This window comes from Polypterus senegalus, chromosome 1 (genome assembly GCF_016835505.1).
Source record: "Polypterus senegalus isolate Bchr_013 chromosome 1, ASM1683550v1, whole genome shotgun sequence".
NCBI lineage: Eukaryota > Metazoa > Chordata > Cladistia > Polypteriformes > Polypteridae > Polypterus > Polypterus senegalus.
In genome coordinates, this window is record NC_053154.1 from 45,269,807 (window position 1) to 45,292,218 (window position 22,412).

At 38.5% G+C, this 22,412-nt stretch overlaps 1 protein-coding gene across 5 annotated transcripts in view; it reads right to left on the reverse strand.

Annotated features, from left to right (window-relative positions):
* Window positions 1-22,412, reverse strand: part of tub (TUB bipartite transcription factor) — a 236,085-nt gene that overhangs the window by 61,766 nt on the left and 151,907 nt on the right. For 3 of the 5 annotated variants that reach the window (XM_039748496.1, XM_039748516.1, XM_039748531.1), the window contains exon 4: window positions 3,840-3,977. The exons of 1 other annotated variant lie outside the window; for it this stretch is intronic. In XM_039748496.1, the coding sequence (XP_039604430.1) occupies window positions 3,840-3,977 (138 nt within the window). The remainder of the gene's footprint in view (window positions 1-3,839; window positions 3,978-22,412) is intronic. One more of the 5 variants, XM_039748506.1, reaches the window with a different exon arrangement.

Consider the following 22,412-nt stretch of genomic DNA (forward strand, 5'->3'; position numbering starts at 1 on the left):
ATGTTGTTGTTGTTGTTGTTATCTCCACCTCTGCAGGGTCTCCTCAACCTGCTCCCTACTATCGCTACAGATCACAATGTCATCAGTAAACATCATAGTCCACAGGAATTCCTGTCTAATCTCATCTGTCAACCTGTTCATCACCATTGCAATTATAAAAGGGCTCAGAGCCGATCCCTGATATAATCCCACCTCTACCTTGAATGCACTCATCATTCCTACCGCAGACCTCACCACTGTCACACTTCCCTCGTACATATCTTGTACAACTCTTACATACGTCTCTGCCACTCCCAACTTCCTCATACAATACCACAACTCCTCTTGAGGCACCCTATCATATGCTTTGAGAGTCAGCCCAACTACATGGTCCAAATTTGAGGCTCATTGGCACAGACACATCCCAGCTGAGAAGCATCTAATTGAAGTGGTCTTCTAAGTGCTGTGTCTGCACCACCCCACAACCTACTTTAAAACCGGCTTCTTCAGGTATTCGTGCCCAATCGGATCATAGTCTACTGCCACCTGAGAAGCATGTTCCTCCAAGGTCTGCACCCAGAGCTTGTTACAGCATATTATCTAATATATGTCTGTGATTTAAGTATATTGTGCAAAAATTTTTAAATTGCAGCATTCAAACATTGCTGCTGTCTGACTTATTTTCTTTCACACACACACAAAGTGACATCTGAGTCCCTCGCCCTCTGTTACCTGTAAACTGACACTGACCAGGCAAAGGTGGTGTCATCCTGACATATATGAATAATTAAAGTAAATTCATGTGATGATTAACACATTTTTTGGCTTCTGTTTGTGAAAAAAACATCACAGATAACGGAGCATTGTAGCAGTTGTGGGGATTTGCTACACCTGGGTTTATTCTCCTGTGACATAGTCGAGTATTCAATGAACACTGCTGAAATTGTTCACCTAGCAAAACTCCTTAACTACAGTGGATTCCAAAAGTATTCAGACCCCTTCACTTTCTGCACACTTCATTCTGTTGTATTTTTAATTTCACATGGATACATTTGCCATTTTGGCCCATTAATCTACCCTAAATAGCAAATAATGTCAAAGTAAAACATGTCTTCAGAAACGTTTGAAAAGTTATTGAAAATCGAGTATTGAAAATAATTGAGTACTTTGTAGAAGCCCCATGGGCAGCAATTACAGCTTTAGGTCTTCTAGGGTAAGCCTCTACAAGCTTTCTTCACCTGGGTTTGGACAGTTTATCCCATTCTTTCTGGCAGATCCTCTCATGCTACATTAGATTGGATGGTGTTTCTGTAAACTGCCATCTTCAGGCCTCTCCACAGATGTTTTATGGGGTTTATGTCTGTATTTGGCTGCATTTCTCTATCCCTCAATTCTGACCAGCCTCCCTGTCCCTAGCACCAAGAAACACCCCATTATTATGATATTACCACCACTATTGTTCACCATAGGGATGGTATTAGGCAGGTGATGAACAGTGTCTGGTCTTCACTAGACATTTTGCTTGGAGTTCTCAAAAAGTTCAATTTTTGTCTCATCAGAGCAGAGAATCCTTTTCATTGTGCTCTCACAGACATTTAAATGCCATTTGGTAAACTTTTTCTTAAGTATGGTTTCCATCTGGGTGTCCTGGATAAAAAACAAGATTTAGGCCCTTAAAGACCTTTTAGGAACAGTCATCATCAGTGTGTCTGTCTGAGGAGAAAGTGTCGATCTTCTCTAAAGGTTTACTTACCTTGGCACTGACTTTCATGTCTCTGGTGACTCTTCCTATTAAGTCAGTAGACAGATTGGGAGAGCATGGGGGTGTCATGAGGTCACTGGAAAGGGGTGTGTGGCGCTCCCGATATCTATGTAAAAGGATGAAGGTCCAAGTCTTTGAGTCCTGGTGCTTCCTGTCTTGCTATATGGTTGTGAGACATGGATGCTATCCAGTGACCTGAGATGAAGACTGGACTCCTTTGGTACTGCGTCTCTTTGGGGGAATCCTTGGGTACCGCTGGTTTGACTTTGTGCTGAATGAGTGGTTGCTCATGGAGTCTCAAATGTCTGGCGCAATTCCATGAGGGTGATCTGGCTTACAAGATCCTCATTGTTGAGGACCCAAGTGGCTGGACCAGGCCAAGAGGTTGCCCACATAACACCTGGCTGCAGCAGACACTGGGTCATTTCCAGAGGGACCGCGTGTCTGCCTGGGGGGGTTGCCAACCAGGATCCTCAGCTGTTTCATCATGTGGTAGGAGCGGCAATTTGCTGTACCAGTGCATGCTCCCCAAACTGACCTGACCTGACTATACCATACATGCCTGATTGATGGATTGCTCTTTAGATAGTTGTCCATCCAACAGGTTCTCCCATCTCAGCAGAGGACCTATGAAGTTCTGTTAAAGTGACCACTGGGTTCTTGAGCACTTTCCCGACCAATGCATTTCTCACCCAATTATTAAGTTTGTCCAGAAAGCCAACTCTAGGAAGAGGCCTGGTGGTTCCGAAGTTCTTTCATTTCACAATTATTGAGGCCACTGTGCTCTTGGGAAAACTTGGAGCTTTAGAAACAGTTTTTATCCCCTTGCCTTGATCTATGTACACCTCATTACAATTTGATTGCGGAGGTCTATAGAGAGTTCTTTGGACATTATCTCTTGTCCTGACATGCTGAGTAAATTGTGCGCCCTTACAGGTGTGTGCCTTTCTCAGCAATGTCCAATCAATTCAACTTGCCACAAGTGGGCTCCAATAATGTTCTAGCCACATCTCAAAAACAATTTAAGCAAACAGGATTCACCTGGCCATAATTTGGAGTCTCTCAGCAAATAGTCTGAATACTAATATAAATAAGTGATTTCAATTTTTTATTTTTATTACATTTGCAAAGCTTCCTGGCAAGTTAAAAAGATTACAATATACAAGCTTTTGAGGCAGCTTGAAAGATCTTGACTGAAGATGGGGCCTGAGCTGCTTCAAAAGCTTGCATATTGTAGTCTTTTTAGTTAAACATAGAAGGTGTCATTTTGCTTGACTTCACATTACATCCATAATGGCTAACACAGTACAACATCCTAGTACTACAGACCTTCCTGAAAACATATTTTCACTTTGTGATTATGGGTTATAGAGTGTAAATTGATGTATCCATTTAAAAATAAATCTACAACATAAAGTGTGCAAAAATTTAAAAGGTCTGAATACTTTCTGAATCCACTGCATGAGCAGCATTCTAGTTGTTATTTCTAGACATATTTATTATGATTTCAGTTGCTCCAACGTACCAACCAGATTACCAGGGTGAAATATGATCATTTTGAATTTTTATCCAGCCATCCATTTGATCCACACCCCACTTTTCAAAAGAGAAATACAAGCAGCCCATGTCAGCAAACCCCTAAACCCAGTTGTGTACCCACCAAGTTACAATGTACCCATGTTGAGCCAAATGTCAGCCTAACTACAGGTCTTTGGACTTCATAATGAAACTTTAACCCTAGAGACATTACACTTGCACATAGAAAGAACAAGCAAATTTCACACAGTAAGCACCTGTAGTCCAAGGTCTGATTCTATCCACTGTGCCACCCATGTAACTTTTCCATTTTACACAATCAGCTTTTTAAAATACTGGCTAAGAAAGAAAAATGAGGATTACAGATGCCAATTAAATGATAATCTTTGCAAAGGATGAATAATATATACTGTAGAAGAACTGGGTCTTAGATGGAAACTATGAATGAAGTACTTTTCATGCTTGTTTTGCACTATGGATTGGGTTTGATGAAATATGTCATGCTTTATGCCAGTAGCTTTTGATGTCATGTCAGGCTGATACTACAGAACATGCGTCTAACCTTTTTGTTTCCCCTTTTTCTCCTTTTTGGCACTACTCATTTGGGGAACAGAAGCAGTTGCCTTTGCTTTTTTAGCTGGTTTTGGCGCCTGTGTATCAGATACCAGCTTGGCATCACTCTGGTCAGCCTCCTGCACTGCTGAGAAGAGGAAAAGAGGACAGAAACATTGGAAGTGGCACAAAAAAGAGAACATAACACCAGACAGCAGCAACAGCTTGTAGAACATAAGCATATCAATACATAAACTGTAAATCTGAAAATACTGTACTGTGAGATTTGTTTTTTTTGCTTTTTTTTGCAACAATTAATAACACAATTACATTTTGCAGGAGGTAAGTTTTAATGTCATTACTAGTTCGTCCATTTACCAATACAATATTCTACAGCTCTAATGACCCATGACAAGGCACCTTGCCAACTAATTTACTAGGGTCACATTTGGAAAATGAGATCTCATGCTGCTTGTCTGCCCCACGAAGCAAATTTTGCAACTGGTGAAGCTTGAGAAATTATTTTAGAGAGAATGCCGTACGATCAAATCAAAATAAACAGAAACAAACTCTTCTTTTTATCTACCTATTTTACTGATTCTACAACCTTTAAAATGTGATATACCCAAACATATTGTCAAATCAAATTAATAAAATTAGGCACATCATATGTTTCACAAGTGTTAAGACACCATGGCGTCCATCAAGCCTCCCTCATTGATTAGCTGAAGGCCATTCTTAAAAAGTTAAAATATCTGCTTTAACAACGTTACGTGGGAGTGTGTTCCAGACTGCCATGAAATGCTTTCTTAAAGGATAAGTTCAGTCAAAGTTGTTACTTCTATTAAACATTGAGGCAGGTACTCAAGGACATCTAGTGCAAAACATGGAGAAGTTAATTCATAATAAAATTAAAGGATAAGTTCTGTATTTTTCAAGTCAAATTTGTTTCTTTCATTGCCATGCAAAGTTGTGCTCTAAGGTTAAGCACTTTTTACATATTTAAAAAAATATCTTGCCCACTCAGGCATTTTATAATGGAGGGTAAGGGGCACAGAGGAAAATCTTAAACATTTACCAAATGCCTCAATTTTTCAAACCAAGACAGTTGTTGAGCATTGATTTGTGCCTTCCATGTTTCTGATGCATGTTGGTGACAACAAAAGGGATAAGGAAATAATAATTATATCACATATTTCCAAGACTATTGTTCTTGTGGTAAGAATACATTTTCTCTGTTTATGCAAATTCTAACATAAATGAGGTCAATTAAAACAAAACCAACCACGTGGCATGAAAAGTTTGCCTTTATTTGTTCTGTCGGGAGGCAACCACGTCCTGGTGGAGTAAAGGTTGTTAAACAGAAAGTCTGAGCTATGGCGCACGTCTGATGTTCTTTCAAAATGGCTGAATCTCATAATATTGGTGCTTTTGTTTAAAAATTCTTTTTCAACGTGTGTGTAATCACAAGAAGTGGATCAATGTTCAACAACTTTCTTGTCTTGAAAAATGGACTTTTTGGATACATTTTTACACTTTTTCTCAGTGCCCCATAGACTACAAAGTAAAGTGGCAGCACAGGCAAGATGCTTTTTTTTAATTTAAAGAAAGAGATTAACTTTAGAACACAAATTTGTGTGGCAAATGTGTATATATACTGTAGCAAATTTGTGAAGAAATAACTTTGACTTGAAAAATACCAAACTTATTATTAATTCCACCATGAATACACTTCCCAGTGTTTTGAATTAGATGTTAGATGAGTGAATAACTCGGCATTTCACTCAAATAATTCTATTGGAACAGCAGTATCAGTGTTTTCGAGAATTCCAGATCCCCATGCTGCCTCAAGAATGAAGAGGTTTAATTCTCCTTATTCTACTACCAGAATGTCCAGTAGTTCTCAGATACATCTGGTTGCTCTTCTCTGTTCTCCTTTTTGATCTTTTACACCCAGAAAGTCCACACAGCACTACAGATAAGGTATAACTAGCACATTATAAAGCAGTTCTTCCCAAACTCGATCCTGGGGACCCACTGTGGCTGCAGGTTTTTTTCAAACAGATTCACAATCGGTGATAATAGTCGATAACAACTGATCTCATTTTATTAGCTGGTCTTTTTTACTCTTCTCTTATTCTGCATTCAGAAAAACACAACAGTATCGTCTTTACATTTATTAGGCATTTAAAAATATTTCTGTTTTTTTCTAAAGCTATAAACGCTTAACTCTCTTTTGTTGTTTTCCTATTATTTTCTCCTTTTCCTGTGTAGTTTGCTCCCTTCATTTAACCCTAATAGTGACAATTAACAACCAGCACAGCAAACATCCAGGATGATGAAAGCAGCAACGACTTCAGTGTCAGGTCCACTAATTAGTACATAATCAATTAAATAACCAGAACACCTGGAAAAGCAGAATGAAAATTAGGTTGAAAATACTGTTAATGACTTAAAAAAAACACATATTTGCCATATAACTGCTTATTACATTTTATAAAAATCTACCAAACTTAGCTTGTAATTTCTACATTGACTCCAAAACACACAAACTGGGAAAGAGACCAATGAAAAATGGAAGTTGGTTTTGAACAAAAATCTGCAGCCACCAGGGGTCCCCAGGATCGAGTTGGAGAACCCCTGTTATAAAGTATTAATATGACGTCCCTTGATTTTTGTTCAAAGTTGTTGTTTTTTTTTTTAACAATATAACCTAGTATTCTAGGTTAGCACTTTGAGCTACTTTTTGTATGAAAATGTGCTATATAAATAAATGTTGTTGTTCTATGTGCCTTTTCAGTTGCCTCTTCATATTGCTCTTCCTAGCCTATGTTAATGTTGCTTCAATGTAAGTCTCTAATGTCTATTTATATTGGCCATTGTGTTTTTATGGTTAACTAGCTGAAATACCCAAAGTTGCCCAGGAGGATAATAAAGTGTTTTTTTTATTTAATTGTTTGAGAAAAAAATAATAAAAAAAACACAACTTTAAAAGTAAAAATAAATGAACAAATGAATGTGCTTGTCTTGCGGTCTTGCATGTATGTTATCATCCAGCTGACACTCGGAACTGGCCAACTCTATTTAATGTCAAAAGCAACAGGGGCACGCGGAGGCACTCAAACATAAAGAATGCTGGCATTCACCCCCATTATGCCCTCTGGTGGTTGTTCCCAGTATCAACTGGATGATAACAGGAATACAAGACTGCAAGATCACCCACCACTCTGTGGGTTAGGGTTTATTTCACCCTACAGTATTTTTAGTTGACCAATGAGAAACATGTGTGCCAAGTTTCATGAAAATCACTTCAGCTGTTCGGGAGTGTTGCTGGAACATACATACACACACACACACACACACACATACAGAGACTTATATAAATAGATGTTGCTTTTGCCTGCAAATACCACTTAACATCTGTCCACAATACTGCATTTACAAGAAGATGAAGAGTTTTGAAGATTGTTCAGGGATTTATGTTTCCTGCCTCCTGTGTGTTTACTGTTCCTTCTGTTTTGATTTATATTAGGATGAATATTATTTGTAAGTATACATTAGAATAAGTAATGGTCCATGCAGAAATCCCTGATGGATTCCACTGATAATCGCACGCCATGCTTAGCATTCTCTTCTTATCTGTACGTTTTGATGCAGTCCAATTAATTAACTTTAAATCCGGCTTTGTAAGTTAACTGTGCTGCAGTAATGTCTTCAGTACAGAGCTGTGTCAACGGCTCTTTGGATATCTGAGTAAATTATGTTATATGCTATTACTCCAGTTTTCTGCTCAAAAAAGCCTACGATTAGTTTGGCAAGATACTGCCATCATGAACCCATGCCATGTGTTATTTAGCCTATTGACATTCTCTTTTACATTTAATTATAGTTTCTTACACTGGAGAGATGGGAGCATGGCTTACTGATCAATAAATACTGAAATTCATTTTGTCACCCATCTTGTGGATTGGGGACAAATTTGCAGCTTTGGAGTCATCAGTTGCTTCTCCCAGCTGAAGTGATTGCTGGCATATATTTACTAAAGACTTATATAATGATGGGGTCAATAGTAATGCAAATAAACAGTTTGTTAAAGCTGAGGCTGTGTAATACTTGCTTTATATACTGTATAGCCCTATAAGTCAGCCCTTGCAATTAGCAAAAATGTATATTGTAGGTCGTATTAATGTTTAAAAAATGCTAATCCTCCAACCTGCTTATCTATTTACAGATGAAGTCTCATCATCAGGGTGTTATATAATGCAAGTACAACCTCCTTTGTTTTGTACTTGACACTTTGTGCTTTGTAATGCAAAGTTCTGTTCGTGTTGCTAATTAGGATCAGAATGCTGGATATGAGGAATCAACCCGTTCTCATCCCTATGCAGTAGACAGGGTGTCAGATATTTGCAGGGATCCCCTCTGGACACGGGCTCACTGAATGGCACTAATATCTATATATGACTCGCTAGTTAGATTTATTCCAGCAGAAAGATTTTGTTTTTCTAGACTGAAAAGAGGAAATGAAAGGATGAACTTTGACAAATGTGTGAAACATCTACTAAGAGTATGAAGGAAGCCTTTCCACAGAATGGTAGAAAATATTTACAGGCATCAGTTAAGTGAATTACATGAAACCAACTGAAAATAATTTCTAAATTAATACTGTAGTAAACGAGAAAATCTAGTGAAAATGTTCTTACTAAGCTGTGGTCTTTAATAGAAGAGAAATGAATGAAGACAGGAAATCTTTCATAAAACTGCAATTACTTGTCTGCTCTGCATTTTATTAACTGAAGTGGCTCTTTTTAGATAATAGTAGATGAAACTGCACTTTCTTATGTTTTATAAAAATTATTTTTATCAGTGCATGTGAAAATCAAGAAAATATGGTCATTGTAATCAGAGCTTAATAGCAGAAGCAGAGATACATTAAAGAATAATGAACACTTTCCCTTGAATTGGTCCTGCAATTTAAAATAAATGTAGATTTACATAAACTTAACAAGTTAAGCTATTATCATACATTCAGATGTTAAAATGAACTATTATTGTCTAAGGAATGGCAGTAATATGGCTAGGAGGAAGCTAATCATTGTTTGAATTTTTGCGTACACTTCAGTCAAACCTCAGATGCCAATGGTGTAGTGTTTGGTGCTCCTATCTCACATCTCCAGAGACTTGGGTTCAAATCCTTGCCCCGTTACTGTTTGTGTACAGTATACATGTTGTTCAAGATTCAGGTGGGGTTTCTCCAGTTTAAACTTAGAGATGTACAAATTTGATTAATGAGTGATTTTAAATAGGGTAAGTGTGAATAAGAGTGTGTGTGTGGGTACGCAGTCAGTCTAGGGTTGACTTTATCATTTGCCTGACACTCTCCTAACATCCTATAGAAATAAGCAGGTTTAGAAATTATTTTCTTTGTTCAGATTTTCACCTTTTCTTCAGTAAAATTGATTTTAAGGAAAAATAATGTGCAAGTATAATGTATTATAACGATGTAACAAAACACAAATGGAAGAAGAGTGAGGTTTATCTGAAGAAAACATACATGTTGGGGGAATATGCAGACCACAGCAGGAATTAAACATACGAGCACTGACTGCATGGGGTGGCAGCCATTCTAATTAGAAATTGGAATCAGAAGGTATAGTTAGGTCAAAAATCTGGCTAAGGTCAACATCGGGTAGTTAGGAATCAAAACCTGACTAATCACACAAAGGGCAACATCTTTATAAGTAAAAAGATCTGGTTTACAAAAAGCACCATTAGCAAAAACAATGAACACAAAGGCACAGAAAGCAATGCCTTCTGAATGTTAAACTCAAAAGCGAAAAAAGACCCAATGCCAAATCAAAAGAGTGTTCAAAAAGACAGAGCAAAGGGTCACAGAAATAGCAAAAAAGCAGAAAACACAGGAGAACTCAACAACACCCTAACACAGGAGCATGATATTTGTTTTTAACCTAATGAAAAATAATTGTAACAATTAGAACAATGTCTCTATTTTTACAGCTCAAGGAAAAACTGTAAAAATATAAAAAGAAAGGCCAGATCATGTCACCAGCTCCCTGAAGCTGTTGGACTTCAGTGTCAACTATAACACCCATTATAAAATATTAATTTATTAAACTTCTAATCCTGATAGTTTGTTAAATATTGATTATTTCCTGCTTCTCTCAGTTCTCATACACAGGGAATACCTCAAGGTGGAAGATGAACTGGAAGTTGAACCCAGTAGCTCTGGAATATTGTCATGTTGCTGTGCTTCATCTGCTTTTAATTTCAATTGTCAGAGCCTTGTATTTTAATATCTTTCATAATATGGACATTATGTTCGATGAAAACGTCAATTCATAAACACTTCCTGTTGACAGCTCTCTTCGCAGTCATAACTTGGTTGATATCATCACCGCCACATCATTCATGACAGCCACAGAGTCACACCTTAGAACTTTATCATGCCTGCAATCCTTGCATTTGTCATTCATTGGTGACGTTGATTATAAAGAAAATATGTAGTCAGGTCTTTTGGAGCTAGCATAGTGCAGTCTTCGGTGTGTTGACTAGATTTGTGTTAGGAATATTATTGGCAGCAGTATCTAACAAATGTGATTATCACTAAGTGACCAGTGGGGTCAGGTCATACACTGGAAGTTTACCATATTGGTCTGGTCTTTCTCCTGTGAGGATAAAAGCACACCCTCTAAAAACCTGGAAGGATGAAAAGGCCCTATGAAAATGAATGACAACGAGAGAGATACATTTGGGAAAGATGAAATTAGATCTATTATTATCCTTATTAGGTTAATAGAATCATATGTGAAGCATAACTGTCTCTCTGTACCTCACGAGAAAATCTACCATCAGGACGAACCTGGTAGAGCATGTCCTGGGGATCTGGTCACCGAAGGGCTTTGGCATAAGCAAGACAAAAGTAATGCCAGAATTTTTCTGCTCCTATTCTGCTCTTGTGTATTTCCACACCTGTATGTGGTTAATTGTAAATTATATTACCTCCCCATGTAATATACATATGACTGCTATACTGCACTTGTATAATATGCTTGTTTAAATCTCCATGTGGGACCATCCCTCTGCTTGATATAATGTACAAGTAATTTTGAGCTCAAATCTGCAAGGGGAATTGGTAATATATTAGTGACCAAGTCAAGTCAAGTTGGGGAGCATGAACTGGTACACTGCGTTGCTGCACCCAATTTACGACGAAACAACTCGGGATCCCGGTTTGCAACCCCCAGGCAGACACGCGATCCAGTCCCACCCTTCGGAAATGATCCTCTATCTGTTGCAGCCAGGTGTTACGTGGGTAACCCCTTGGCCTGGTCCAACAATGGTCTCCAACAATGAGGATCTTACGAGCCGGTTCATCCTCGGGGAAACATGCCACAAGACTGTAGTGCCGTAACTGATGCTCCCTCACAATGCATGTAATGTGCCTCCGTGAGCAACCGCTCATTCGACACAAAGTCATACCAACGGTACCCAAGGATTTTCCTGAAAGACACAGTACCAAAGGAGTTCAGTCTTTATCTCAGGTCACTGGATAGCATCCATGTCTCGCAACCATATAGCAAACTAGGAAGCACCAGGACTCTAAAGACTTGGACCTTCGTCCTTTTTCATAGATATTGGGAGCGCCACACAACCCTTTCCAGCGACCTCATGACCCCCCATGCTCTCCCAATCTGTCTACTGACTTCATAGGAAGACTCACAAGAGACATGAATGTCACTGTCAAGGTAAGTAAACCTCTTGACGAGGTCAACATTCTCTCCGCAAACAGACACACTGCTGATGACTGTGCCCAAGAGGACATTAAAGGCCTGGATCTTGTTTTTTATCAAGACACTCGCAAGCTCAGACACTCAGACTCCTTACTCAGTCTCTAGATCGCCACAATCAGTGGCCTCCATTGATTCCACGAAGATCACAGCATCGTCAGCAAAGTGAAGATCTGTGAATCTTTCTTCACCAACAGATGCCCCACAGCCGTTGGACTCCACGACCTTTCCCAACACCCAGTCCATACAAGCATTGAACAGAGTAGGAGCAAGAACACACCCCTGACGAACCCCAGAATCAACTGGGAAAAACGCAGAGGTTCTGCCTCCACTCTGCACAGCACTCACAGTACCAGTGTACAGGCCAGCCATGATATCCAGCAACCTCGAGAGGATCCTGCGAACCCTCAGGATGTCCCACAGGGCAGCTCGATCAACTGAGTTGAACGCTTTGTGAAAATCAACAAAGGCTGCAAAGAAACTCTGTCAATATTTATATTAGTGACCATGCACACAAATCTCCTGGAGACCTTCCCGGCTCATTTTATTTTTACTTGTGAATAAAGTATATGCGTGTGACACCCTAGGGCCTGTGTGGGGTCTTAATCTTATCTTGCTGTAACTCATTTCCCAATTACATACATAATACAGAAGAACTGATACTTGTCATTACACACCTAGCTTTTCCTAATAACCAACAGTCACCAAAGTGTATAAAATACCTAGTTAGAGGCTTGACAATAGTCACAAAGAATCTCACATCACAGTGCAAACTTCACAGCAGAGCACAAGCTCTATACTATACATATTGTGAGAGATGTCATGTCAGACATGCAAAGATATCTCCATGACACTCTGAAGGAATACAGCATGAAAGAAACTGAAAAGAATTGTCTCCTTCGCCAGGTGGAAGAAGGAACACAGGAAAGAGAAACGACAGAAACCTAGAAAGAATGGTTTTGATGTAATGTTCCTGAGAGCAGTTCTCCATAAGCTTTATTCACAACTCCATATCCACCTTCCATAAATAAGTAAATATCTTTATTTATTTTATATTATTATATTAATGTGGTTTACAGGTTTAATTAAAAAAAATCCAGGAACTGAAATTACAATCATATTTGTAGTTTAAAGCCAAGCTGACAAATGTATTCTTAAAACAAATTATAGAAAATGTTTATTTTAATGTATAAAACAGAATGTCAAGCATGTTCTGATAAAAAAATATATATGTAGCTAACATGGTACAACACCCTAGTACTACAAACAAACAATTTAATAATATTTGCAAAAAATGGACTGAATTATTAAGCTGTCTGCTCATCAATCATATGTGGCACACATATAATTTACAGAAGGTCCCACTTGTCACTCAAATATGCAATCATGATTTCTTTATGTAAATGTTGCATTAGTAAGTCAGGAAAAAATGTCTTCTTTGGCATTACTTAAACTGAACATGAATTTAAAATACTGCAATTGTGCATAAGAAGTTGTGTAACAGAATCTTAATGTTCTCAGATGTCATTCTGTTTCTACTGTGCCAAAGTGTGCCACAAATAAAGCAAAAAAAATGTTTGTCCAGTAATCCGTATAAAACATTTTCAAAATGTAGGTGAATGCATCATTACAATATCCAGGGATATCAGAATTCTTATATTATGCATATTAACAATTTCCGTGCATCGCTTGTCTATATTTCTGTGGCATTGATGTAAATATATTTGATTCAGTATCACAGTATACTTCAGTCTAAATCTATATATATAAAATTCTTTTCGCGATTGAAACGGAAGTTACATATGAACACGCGAAATGGAAATTATGTATTACCACAGAACATATTAAAATACAGGAACTAATCACTTAGTTTGTGGACGCCATTTTTATATCGTCTTTACGAATTGTTATTATTTGTGTGAGAGTTATTTTACTGATATTGAAAAGAAGTAAACACAAATATGCCGATCTATCTCATAGAAGTGCGCCTCGCGCCGCCCTCTCCCAGTCCTACTCTCTGGACTCCAGTGCTGAGCCGTCTGCCGCCAGGCGCGTTCTGACAGAGAAGTTTTATTTATTCGTCCACGTGACTGCTGCAGAAGCTGCCACATTATAACTTTATTTTTAATTGGCAGTACTTGATAGTAGAAGAGATGAGGAAAACAGCTTTGCATCTTTCTACTTTTTAAGTGTGCCGAGCTGTAAACAATGTGAAGACGACACCGGCTTCAGTGGCGAAGGGTCGTGAGAACAAAGTGGACGCTCGGAGGTGCAGAATGTCAGGCAGCTCCGCCGGGTCAAGCTTCATAGTTTTGGGTGGCGTCCTCTCTTCTTGCACTGTTTGTGACACTTCGAGTGCCCCGTCGTCTCCTGGGAGAGTGGAAATCTTTCAAATGAGTGTGATCGGTGCCATCGAAGCAAAACTCTCTTTGTAAATTGCGCTGCACGACTACTTACTGTCCCCTTAGGGTGACTCCAGGTCACTAAAACCCCGCAACATTCAAGGTTGCTTTTGTGATGAATCCTTTTAAGAAGATGGAGGGTTTACATCTAAGAAGATGTGCGGACCTCTTCATGTTAAGTTTTGGACTTGGGAATTGTTTGGACCTTCTGCCCGTTAAGCACAGAAGGGCAGTGTCCACATTTCTCAGAATAATTTTTCTATTAAATCACAGGCATGTAGTGCAAGGTTGTCAGGCAGAAATTTGCAGGATCGCATAGAAAATGTGATTTCTATACCACAGCGGTAGTGTAGCGCCTTTCACAAGGGATCTGCTACCAAGAGATGATCCCATATGCTGCTGTTAGTGCTACTTACCTGTTGTATTATAGCGCCTTTAAAATGTACTTTACCCAAAAGCACTCCAGTACTGCTCAATGTATCTTCTTACATGTTAATATTTTACTGTTTAATAATTTATATACTACATGTTTTTCCCTTGCACTCAGTGAGCGAAGCCACTGGGTAATCAGCTAGTATAAATATAAAATAAGTTTTCCATTTTTCATAATGGTATTTAAGTGCCTTTTCATGTCCGTAACAGTCTGTCTGGTGCATACGCAATACATTTTGTAACACTACCCACCATACTAAGTCTGTTAAACCTGTGCATAGGGTGGTCTAAGTTAGTATGCAACTTTGTTCCCCTTCTGCACACTGCACTGCACATAGTCTTAGTCTTGATCCACTGCTAGTCCACAGCTCTGGGGCTCACTGCAATGGCACTAATCCCCAAAGTTAGTCTTGTTACTGTAAATATGGTAGGAACAGATCAGCATGGGATCATCCCATCCTCACAGTACAATGCAGCTGACCCTACAAGATTTTTGACCCTGAATCCTAACAAATATAATACTGTCGGTTATCCAAGAAAGACTCATATTTTAAAGAGGCTTTTGGGTGTCAAAAAGTATCTTGCTTATCTTTAGCTGTACTTTGGAGCAGTAATCCATAGTGTTTTTTATAATGATCTCCCTCTTCCTCCAGACCTTCTTTTATTATTTTTAAGTGCTAGAGCTGGTGTATTTAGCAGATTCCTAATCATTCACATACATTTCTGTACCACATCCAAAAATGATTAAAAGAAAATATAGGATGCCAGTTAATAACTGACTAGGCCCACTTACTGACCGTTTCCATATGGACCAATGAGATGGGAAGTAAGTTTCTTCAACTAAACCAAAGATCTTACATTTTTATCATAATTTCCATGGACACTCACTGGAGAATTAGTGGAGAGGAGGTCCCAGGGCTTAAACCATTGATTAGATCCCAACTAGCTGTCGTTATTTGTCTGATAATTTTTATACATTTTACTTTGGGGTTTTCACTTATTTAATGCTTTCTATTGGGGTTTTCTTAGCCCACGATTTTGATTCTTGCATCAGAATTTTCATTGATTGTGTTACTCAAGTTTTTTAGTAGTTTTTAAACATCTTTGACACTATTTTATAAAGGGAGTCACTGTTTTGGTCCACCCATCGCTAGATAGCCATGTCGGTTGTTAGAAGTGGAGTCACAAAAGTCACAAATTTGATGCTAATCATGCAATGAGTTAAAGGATCAACTATCAAAGCACTTTCTTTATCCAGGTTTGTACACAGAAAACAACATTTTGTGTTCTGACTTTGGCCTCTTTACATCGTTCACATTATACTGTCTGATTTTGAGCCTTGCTCTAATATGCTTCACCTCGCTTTTACCTTTACTTCTGCTTAGATTTTATTGTACTGGTTTTATTTATGCTCTTCCTCCTAATCTATTTTATAAAATCTTCTTGTGCTTCCTAGAGCACAGTGGTGGCTATAATGGGGGAATCCACTGAACAATTGCACATAATGTCAAGGCTTAGAAGTAGCCAAGACTTGAATAGCCCTATAAGAAAAACTGCAAGTAGTTTTCAAATAAGGAAAAACAAACAAAAAGGAATACAGTGTGATTACGCAGCTAATATATCAATCGCTGCAGCAAGAAAGTTAAAGTCATCCTGGCTCTGCCTGTGTCAAAATAGCTCATGAGTCCAATAATAAGGCTGCACTAGTTGGGAACTATCCTTCATCTTTTGAAATGGACTCTTTACAAAGAATCTTAGGAACTTTACTCAGGAACACTGGGAATTCTGAAGAGTGAAATAACACCATAAGCATGCAACAAACACTCCTTAGTAATATTTAAAATAAAATACAGCACCATGTGCACAGTTTATTGGTGTGTCTGATTCTAATATTCCTCCTGACCACTATGGTAATAACATATAATCAGGTGTAGATAACCGTCTCATATCAGTCACACTACCAGCAAATAACTCCCATCTAAAGGACGCTTATGCTGTAAATTTAGTAGAAGGGCAGGCGACAGTACCACAGTTGTTAGGATGTAGCCTGAATCTCATGCCTGGCTTCTTTTGTAATTTATGTTTTTAAAAATATTTCTGTTTTCCCCTGTTTTTGTTTTTTTATTATACTTTAACAAGTGTTTTGTATACATTGGAATTTTTTTTTATTAATGCATGTGATTTTTTATATAATTTTGGGCAGTGAATTTAAAAATGAAAATTATTTTCTTCCATCACACAACATTTTTCATGAAATAAATTCTTTAAAAGTCAATTATAGTTTTTTTTATAAAAATTTTATAACAATTAATAAAATATCAGAATTTTATTGGGGCCGTGTTTGCATTATGATTATCCCCAAAAAAACAGGGTAAAAAATTATGAATTTTGTTCAACAAGAAAAATGTAATTATAAATAATGTGGACAGGAATGTAAGTAACAAGCTGTTTAAGTTTGCAGATGATACCAAGATAGGTGGATTGGCAGATAACCTGGAATCCATTGACTCATTACAGAGGGGCTTAAGCAGGTTTGTGGCAGATGAAACTTATTGCCAGTAAATAATCAAGTATTACATGTAGGAAGTAAAAATGGGAGGTCTGAAAATGGAAAGTACACCTAATGAGGAAGATTTAGTAGTAGTCGGTGTGGACTTGTCACTGTCAACTACCAGACAATGTTCAGAAGCCAATAAGAAGGCTAACAGAATGTTTGATTATATGGCACAATGAGTATGTGTTTTCTTTCATGTTGCATATTTCATCTTTAGTTTATATAGCACGATGTGTGGAGTACAAGTCCAAGGAGATTATGCTGAAGCTTTATAATGCACTGGTGAGGCCTCATCTGCAGTACTGTGTGCAGTTTGGTCTCCAGGCTACAAAAAGGGCATAGCAGCGATAGAAAAGGTCCAGAGAAGAGCCACTAGGCTGATTCCAGGGCTATAGGGGATGAATTATGAGGAAAGATTAAAAGAGCTGAGCCTATACAGTTTAAGCAAAAGAAGATTAAGAGGTGCCATGACTGGTGTTTGAAATTATGAACAACAACAACAACATTTATTTATATAGCACATTTTCATACAAAAGAATGTAGCTCAAAGTGCTGTACATAATGAAGAATAGAAAAATAAGAGACACAGTAAGAAAATAAAACAAGTCAACATTAATTAACATAGAATAAGAGTAAGGTCCAATAGCCAGGGGGGACAGAAAAAACAAAAAAAAAACTCCAGACGGCCAGAGAATAAAATTAAATCTGCAGGGATTCCAGGCCATGAGACCGCCCAGTCTCCTCTGAGCAAAGGGAATGAAGGGAATTAGTACAGTATATCGAGGCTGTGACTTTAAAATTAGTTCATCAAGAATATGGGGACACAGTTGGAAAACTTGTTAGGAGTAAGTTTTGCACAAACATTAGGAAGTTTTTCTTTACACAGAGAATTCTAGACATTTGGAATAAGCTACCAAGTAGTGTGGTTGACAGCAGGACTTTAGGGACTTTCCAAATTGTGGCTTTGTTGGGCTGAATAGCCTGTTCTTGTCTTAATGGTTCTTATGTTGTAATAAATGTTAAAAATTGACTAAACATTATCATGTTAAATTGACTGAGAACAATACTGTATACATGCAGAAATTATGTCATTTGTTAATTAAATTTCTTTTCAATATTGTACAAAATGTCACGTGATAGAAACTTTCAATTTACAGTTTTTATTGTGTTCATTAATGCAAATTAAATGACTATTCACAATTAAAATGTTTTTATTAGTTTCATTTTGCAGGCCTGAGTTATTTATTTTTATTAAGTTAATAGCTGTTATATTATTTGTCCTTTGTGCTTCGAGCCTAAGGGGGGTGGGGTCTCCATGTGCTGAATCCATGCAATTGTCCCCAACTCTATATAAACTGGTGGAACACTCAATGTCAGTACAAAGGCATTGGCTTATGCTTGCTTGGGTTGCTTCTGGATATTGGATTTTCAACTTAAAAATTTTGTAAATTCTCTTATTCTTAATTGCCTGGCTATGGATATTGCCTCTGTTATTTGGATTTTGATTATGGATTGTTAAACTAATTTTGTTAACTTTACACTTAACTTTCTAAAATTAAATTCCTAAAAATTTTAAGAATCTTGTTTTTCTTACTGGTGACCATAGAAGCGAAGTTTCAGTTAGTAAAGGCTGACTGAAGGCTAAATTAAGCTGATTGCTAGTTTTGCCATTTAGACAGATACAAATTATCTACTACTTTTATCTACTACTTCTTAAAAAGAAACGGGTGAGAAAAACACCAAAGTTGTGCAGAGCATCTGAGAACAGTAGATTGTTTAAACACATGCCTACTGTCAGGAAGAAAAGTTTTCTTATCTGTTTTAAATACCATAAGAGCTTAGCACTAAGCTCAATATACTGTAATACATTTTTGGAGAATAAAACTCTTAATAGTAAGTGTTTGTAAATTTAAAAACTAGAAAATAGGAAGGCAGTATAGATAGTGCATATGCCCCGCAAGTTGGGTGTGCAATGGATGTGAAAGAAGATTTTTGGAGTGAGTCAGATGAAGTGATGAACAGTGTACCCAAGGGACAGAAAGTGGTGATTGGAGCAGATTTCAATGGACATGTTGGTGAAGGGAACAGAGGAGACGAAGAGGTGATGGGTAGGTATGGTGTCAAGGAGAGGAACGAAGTAGGTCAGAGGATAGTGGATTTTGCCAAAAGGATGGACATGGCTGTGGTGAATACATATTTTAAAAAGAGGGAGGAACATAGGGTGACATACAAGAGTGGAAGAAGATGCACACAGGTAGAATACATCCTATGCAGAAGTGTCAATCTGAAGGAGATTAAAGACTGCAAAGTAGTGGCAGGGGAAAGTGTAGTTAAGCAGCATAGGATGGTGCTATGTAGGATGATGTTGGAGATCAAGAAGAGAATGAGGGCAGAGCCAAGGATCAAATGGTGGAATTTGAAAATTAAAGACTGCAAGGTTGAGTTTAGGGAGAAGGTGAGACAGGCACTGGATGGTAGTGAAGAGTTACCAGACTGCTGGGAAACTACAGCAGATGTAGTAAGGGTGACAGCAAGAAGGGTGCTTGGCAGGACATCTGTACAGAGGAAGGAGGAAAAGAAAACCTAATGGTGGAATGGGGAAGTACAGAAGAGTATACAATGTGAGAGGATGGCAAAGAAGAAGTGGGATAGTCAGAGAGATGCAGAAAGTAGACAAGAGTACAAGAAGATAAGGTGCAAGGTGAAGAGAGAGGTAGCGAAGGCTAAAGAAAAGGCGTATGATGAGTTGTTTGAGAGGTTGGACACTAAGGAGGGAGAAAAGGACCTGTACCAATTGGCTAGACAAAGGGACCAAGCTGGGAAAAATGTGCAGCAGGTTAGGGTAATATAGGATAAAGATGGAAACATACTCACAAGCAAGGAGAGTGTGTTGAGCAGATGGAAAGAGTACTTTGAGAGGCCAATGAATGAAGATAACGAGAGAGAGAAGAGGTTGGATGATATGGAGATAGTGAATCAGAAAGTGCAACGGATTAGCAAGGAGGATGTAAGGACAGCTATGAAGTGGAGGAAGAATGGAAAAGCCATTGGTCCAGATGACATGCCTGTTGAAGCACGGAGGTGTTTAGGAGAAATGGCAGTGGAGTTTTTAACCAAATTGTTTAATGGAATCTTGGAAAGTGAGAGGATGCCTGAGGAGTGGAGAAGAAGTGTACTGGTGATGATATTTAAGAATAAGGGGGATGTGGAGGACTGTAGTAACTACAGGGGGATAAAATTGATGAGCTACAGCATGAAGTTATGGGAAAGAGTAGTGGAAGCTAGGTTAACAAGTATGGTTTCATGCCAAGAAAGAGCACCACAGATGCAATGTTTGCTCTGAGGATGTTGATGGATTAGTTTAGAGAAGGCCAGAAGGAGTTGCATTGTGTCTTTGTGGTCCTGGCGAAAGCATATGACAGGGTGACTCGAAAGGAGTTGTGGTATTGTATGAGGAAGTCGGGAGTGGCAGAGAAGTATGTAAGAGTTGCACAGGATATGTACGAGGGAAATGTGACTGTGGTGAGGTTTGCGGTAGGAGTAACAGATGCATTCAAGGTGGAGGTCGGATTACATCATGGTTTGGCTCTGAGCCCTTTCTTATTTGCAATGGTGATGGACAGGTTGACAGACAAGATTAGACAGGAGTCCCCGTGGACTATGATGTTTGCTAATGACATTGTGATCTGTAGCGAAAGTAGGGAGCAGCTTGAAGAGACCCTGGTGAGGTGGAGATATGCTCTAGAGAGGAGAGGAATGAAGGTCATTACGAACAAGACAGAATACATGTATGTAAATGAGAGGGAGGTCAGTGGAATGGTGAGGATGCAGGGAGTAGAGTTGGCGAAGGTGGATGAGTTTAAATACTTGGGATCAACAGTACAGAGTAATGGGGACTGTGGAAGAGAAGTGAAAAAGAGAGTGCAGGCAGGGTGGAATGGGTGGAGAAGAGTGTCAGGAGTGATTTGTGACAGATGGAAATTAGCAAGAGTGATAGGGAAGGTCTATAGGACGGTAGTGAGACCAGCTATGTTATATGGGTTGGAGACGGTGGCACTGACCAGAAAGCAGGAGACAGAGCTGGAGGTAGCAGAGTTAAAGATGCTAAAATTTGCATTGGGTGTGACGAGGATGGATAGGATCAGAAATGAGTACATTAGAGGGTCGGCTCAAGTTGGATGGTTGGGAGACAAACTCAGAAAGGCGAGATTACATTGGTTTGGACATGTTCAGAGGAGAGATGCTGAGTATATTGGGAGAAGGATGCTAAGGATAGAGGTAAGAGGAAAAGAGGAAGGCCTAAGAGAAGGTTTATGGATGTGGTGAGAGAGGACATGCAGGTGATGGGTGTAACACAACAAGATGCAGAGGATAGAAATGTTTGGAAGAAGATGATCCGCTGTGGTGACTCCTAACAGGAGCAGCCGAAAAAAGAAGTAGAAGAATGAAATGTATTAAAATATTTGTTTTCCTTTCAGGAGAACGCAGAATAATGACTCAAATGAAAATATGATTTTTTCGTTTGCACTCACTATTGCCTTCATTGACTGTTTTCCAGTGCTTGTTAATTGTTAATTTTATGTTTTTCTTCAGGCATTTTGAAATCTGTTAATCCTGGTCAAGGAGCTGAAGAAGTAGCAGGACACTTATGAACACAGTCATGCACACAGTCACAGTGGGACAATTTAGTGACGCCAACAGATCAGACTGTAAGAGGGAAACATAACTTCCACAAGGGATCCTGGGAATTAAGTCCTGTGAGAGACTAACAGGAACTTCCAGACTGACAAGCTATCTTTATTATTTCAACATAACATGTATTCAATAATAACAGCAATCGGGTAATTAATGTCTGAGCTCTGTGTCCATGTGGTGCGGGTTATGCACATCTATATCACAACTTCAATGTTTGTGTTGCCTGGCTATATTCTATATAGCTAGCTAATAGAGAAAGCAAAAAACAAAACAAGCAAAGTACAATTAACAAGAAGACATACCAAGTGGCTAGTCACATGGAATATCAAGTAGTTAGTTGTTGGTTTTCAAAAGCTTGTTATTGCATCAGCACAACAAAACAATCAGGAAAGTGAAGTTACAGATATTCAGTTTCACTGAGGCCTACCTGAACCAACACCAAGACCTGCAACCAGATCTGAGCACAAAAAAAGGGTTATGGACCTATCATTATGTAACCTTCAACAATATGAAGGACACAAAGATTTAAGACTCATCAAGTCTGTTGAACATGCAATTTGACTTTGTTTCAAGACATGGCTGAAAACAAATTTAGAAGGCAATACCAAATAATTAAAAAGCAAAACACTTCAAACAGCAGTAAGAATTCCCATCTCAATAATCCTGAGTCAGACCAGAAACAAACATTGTCA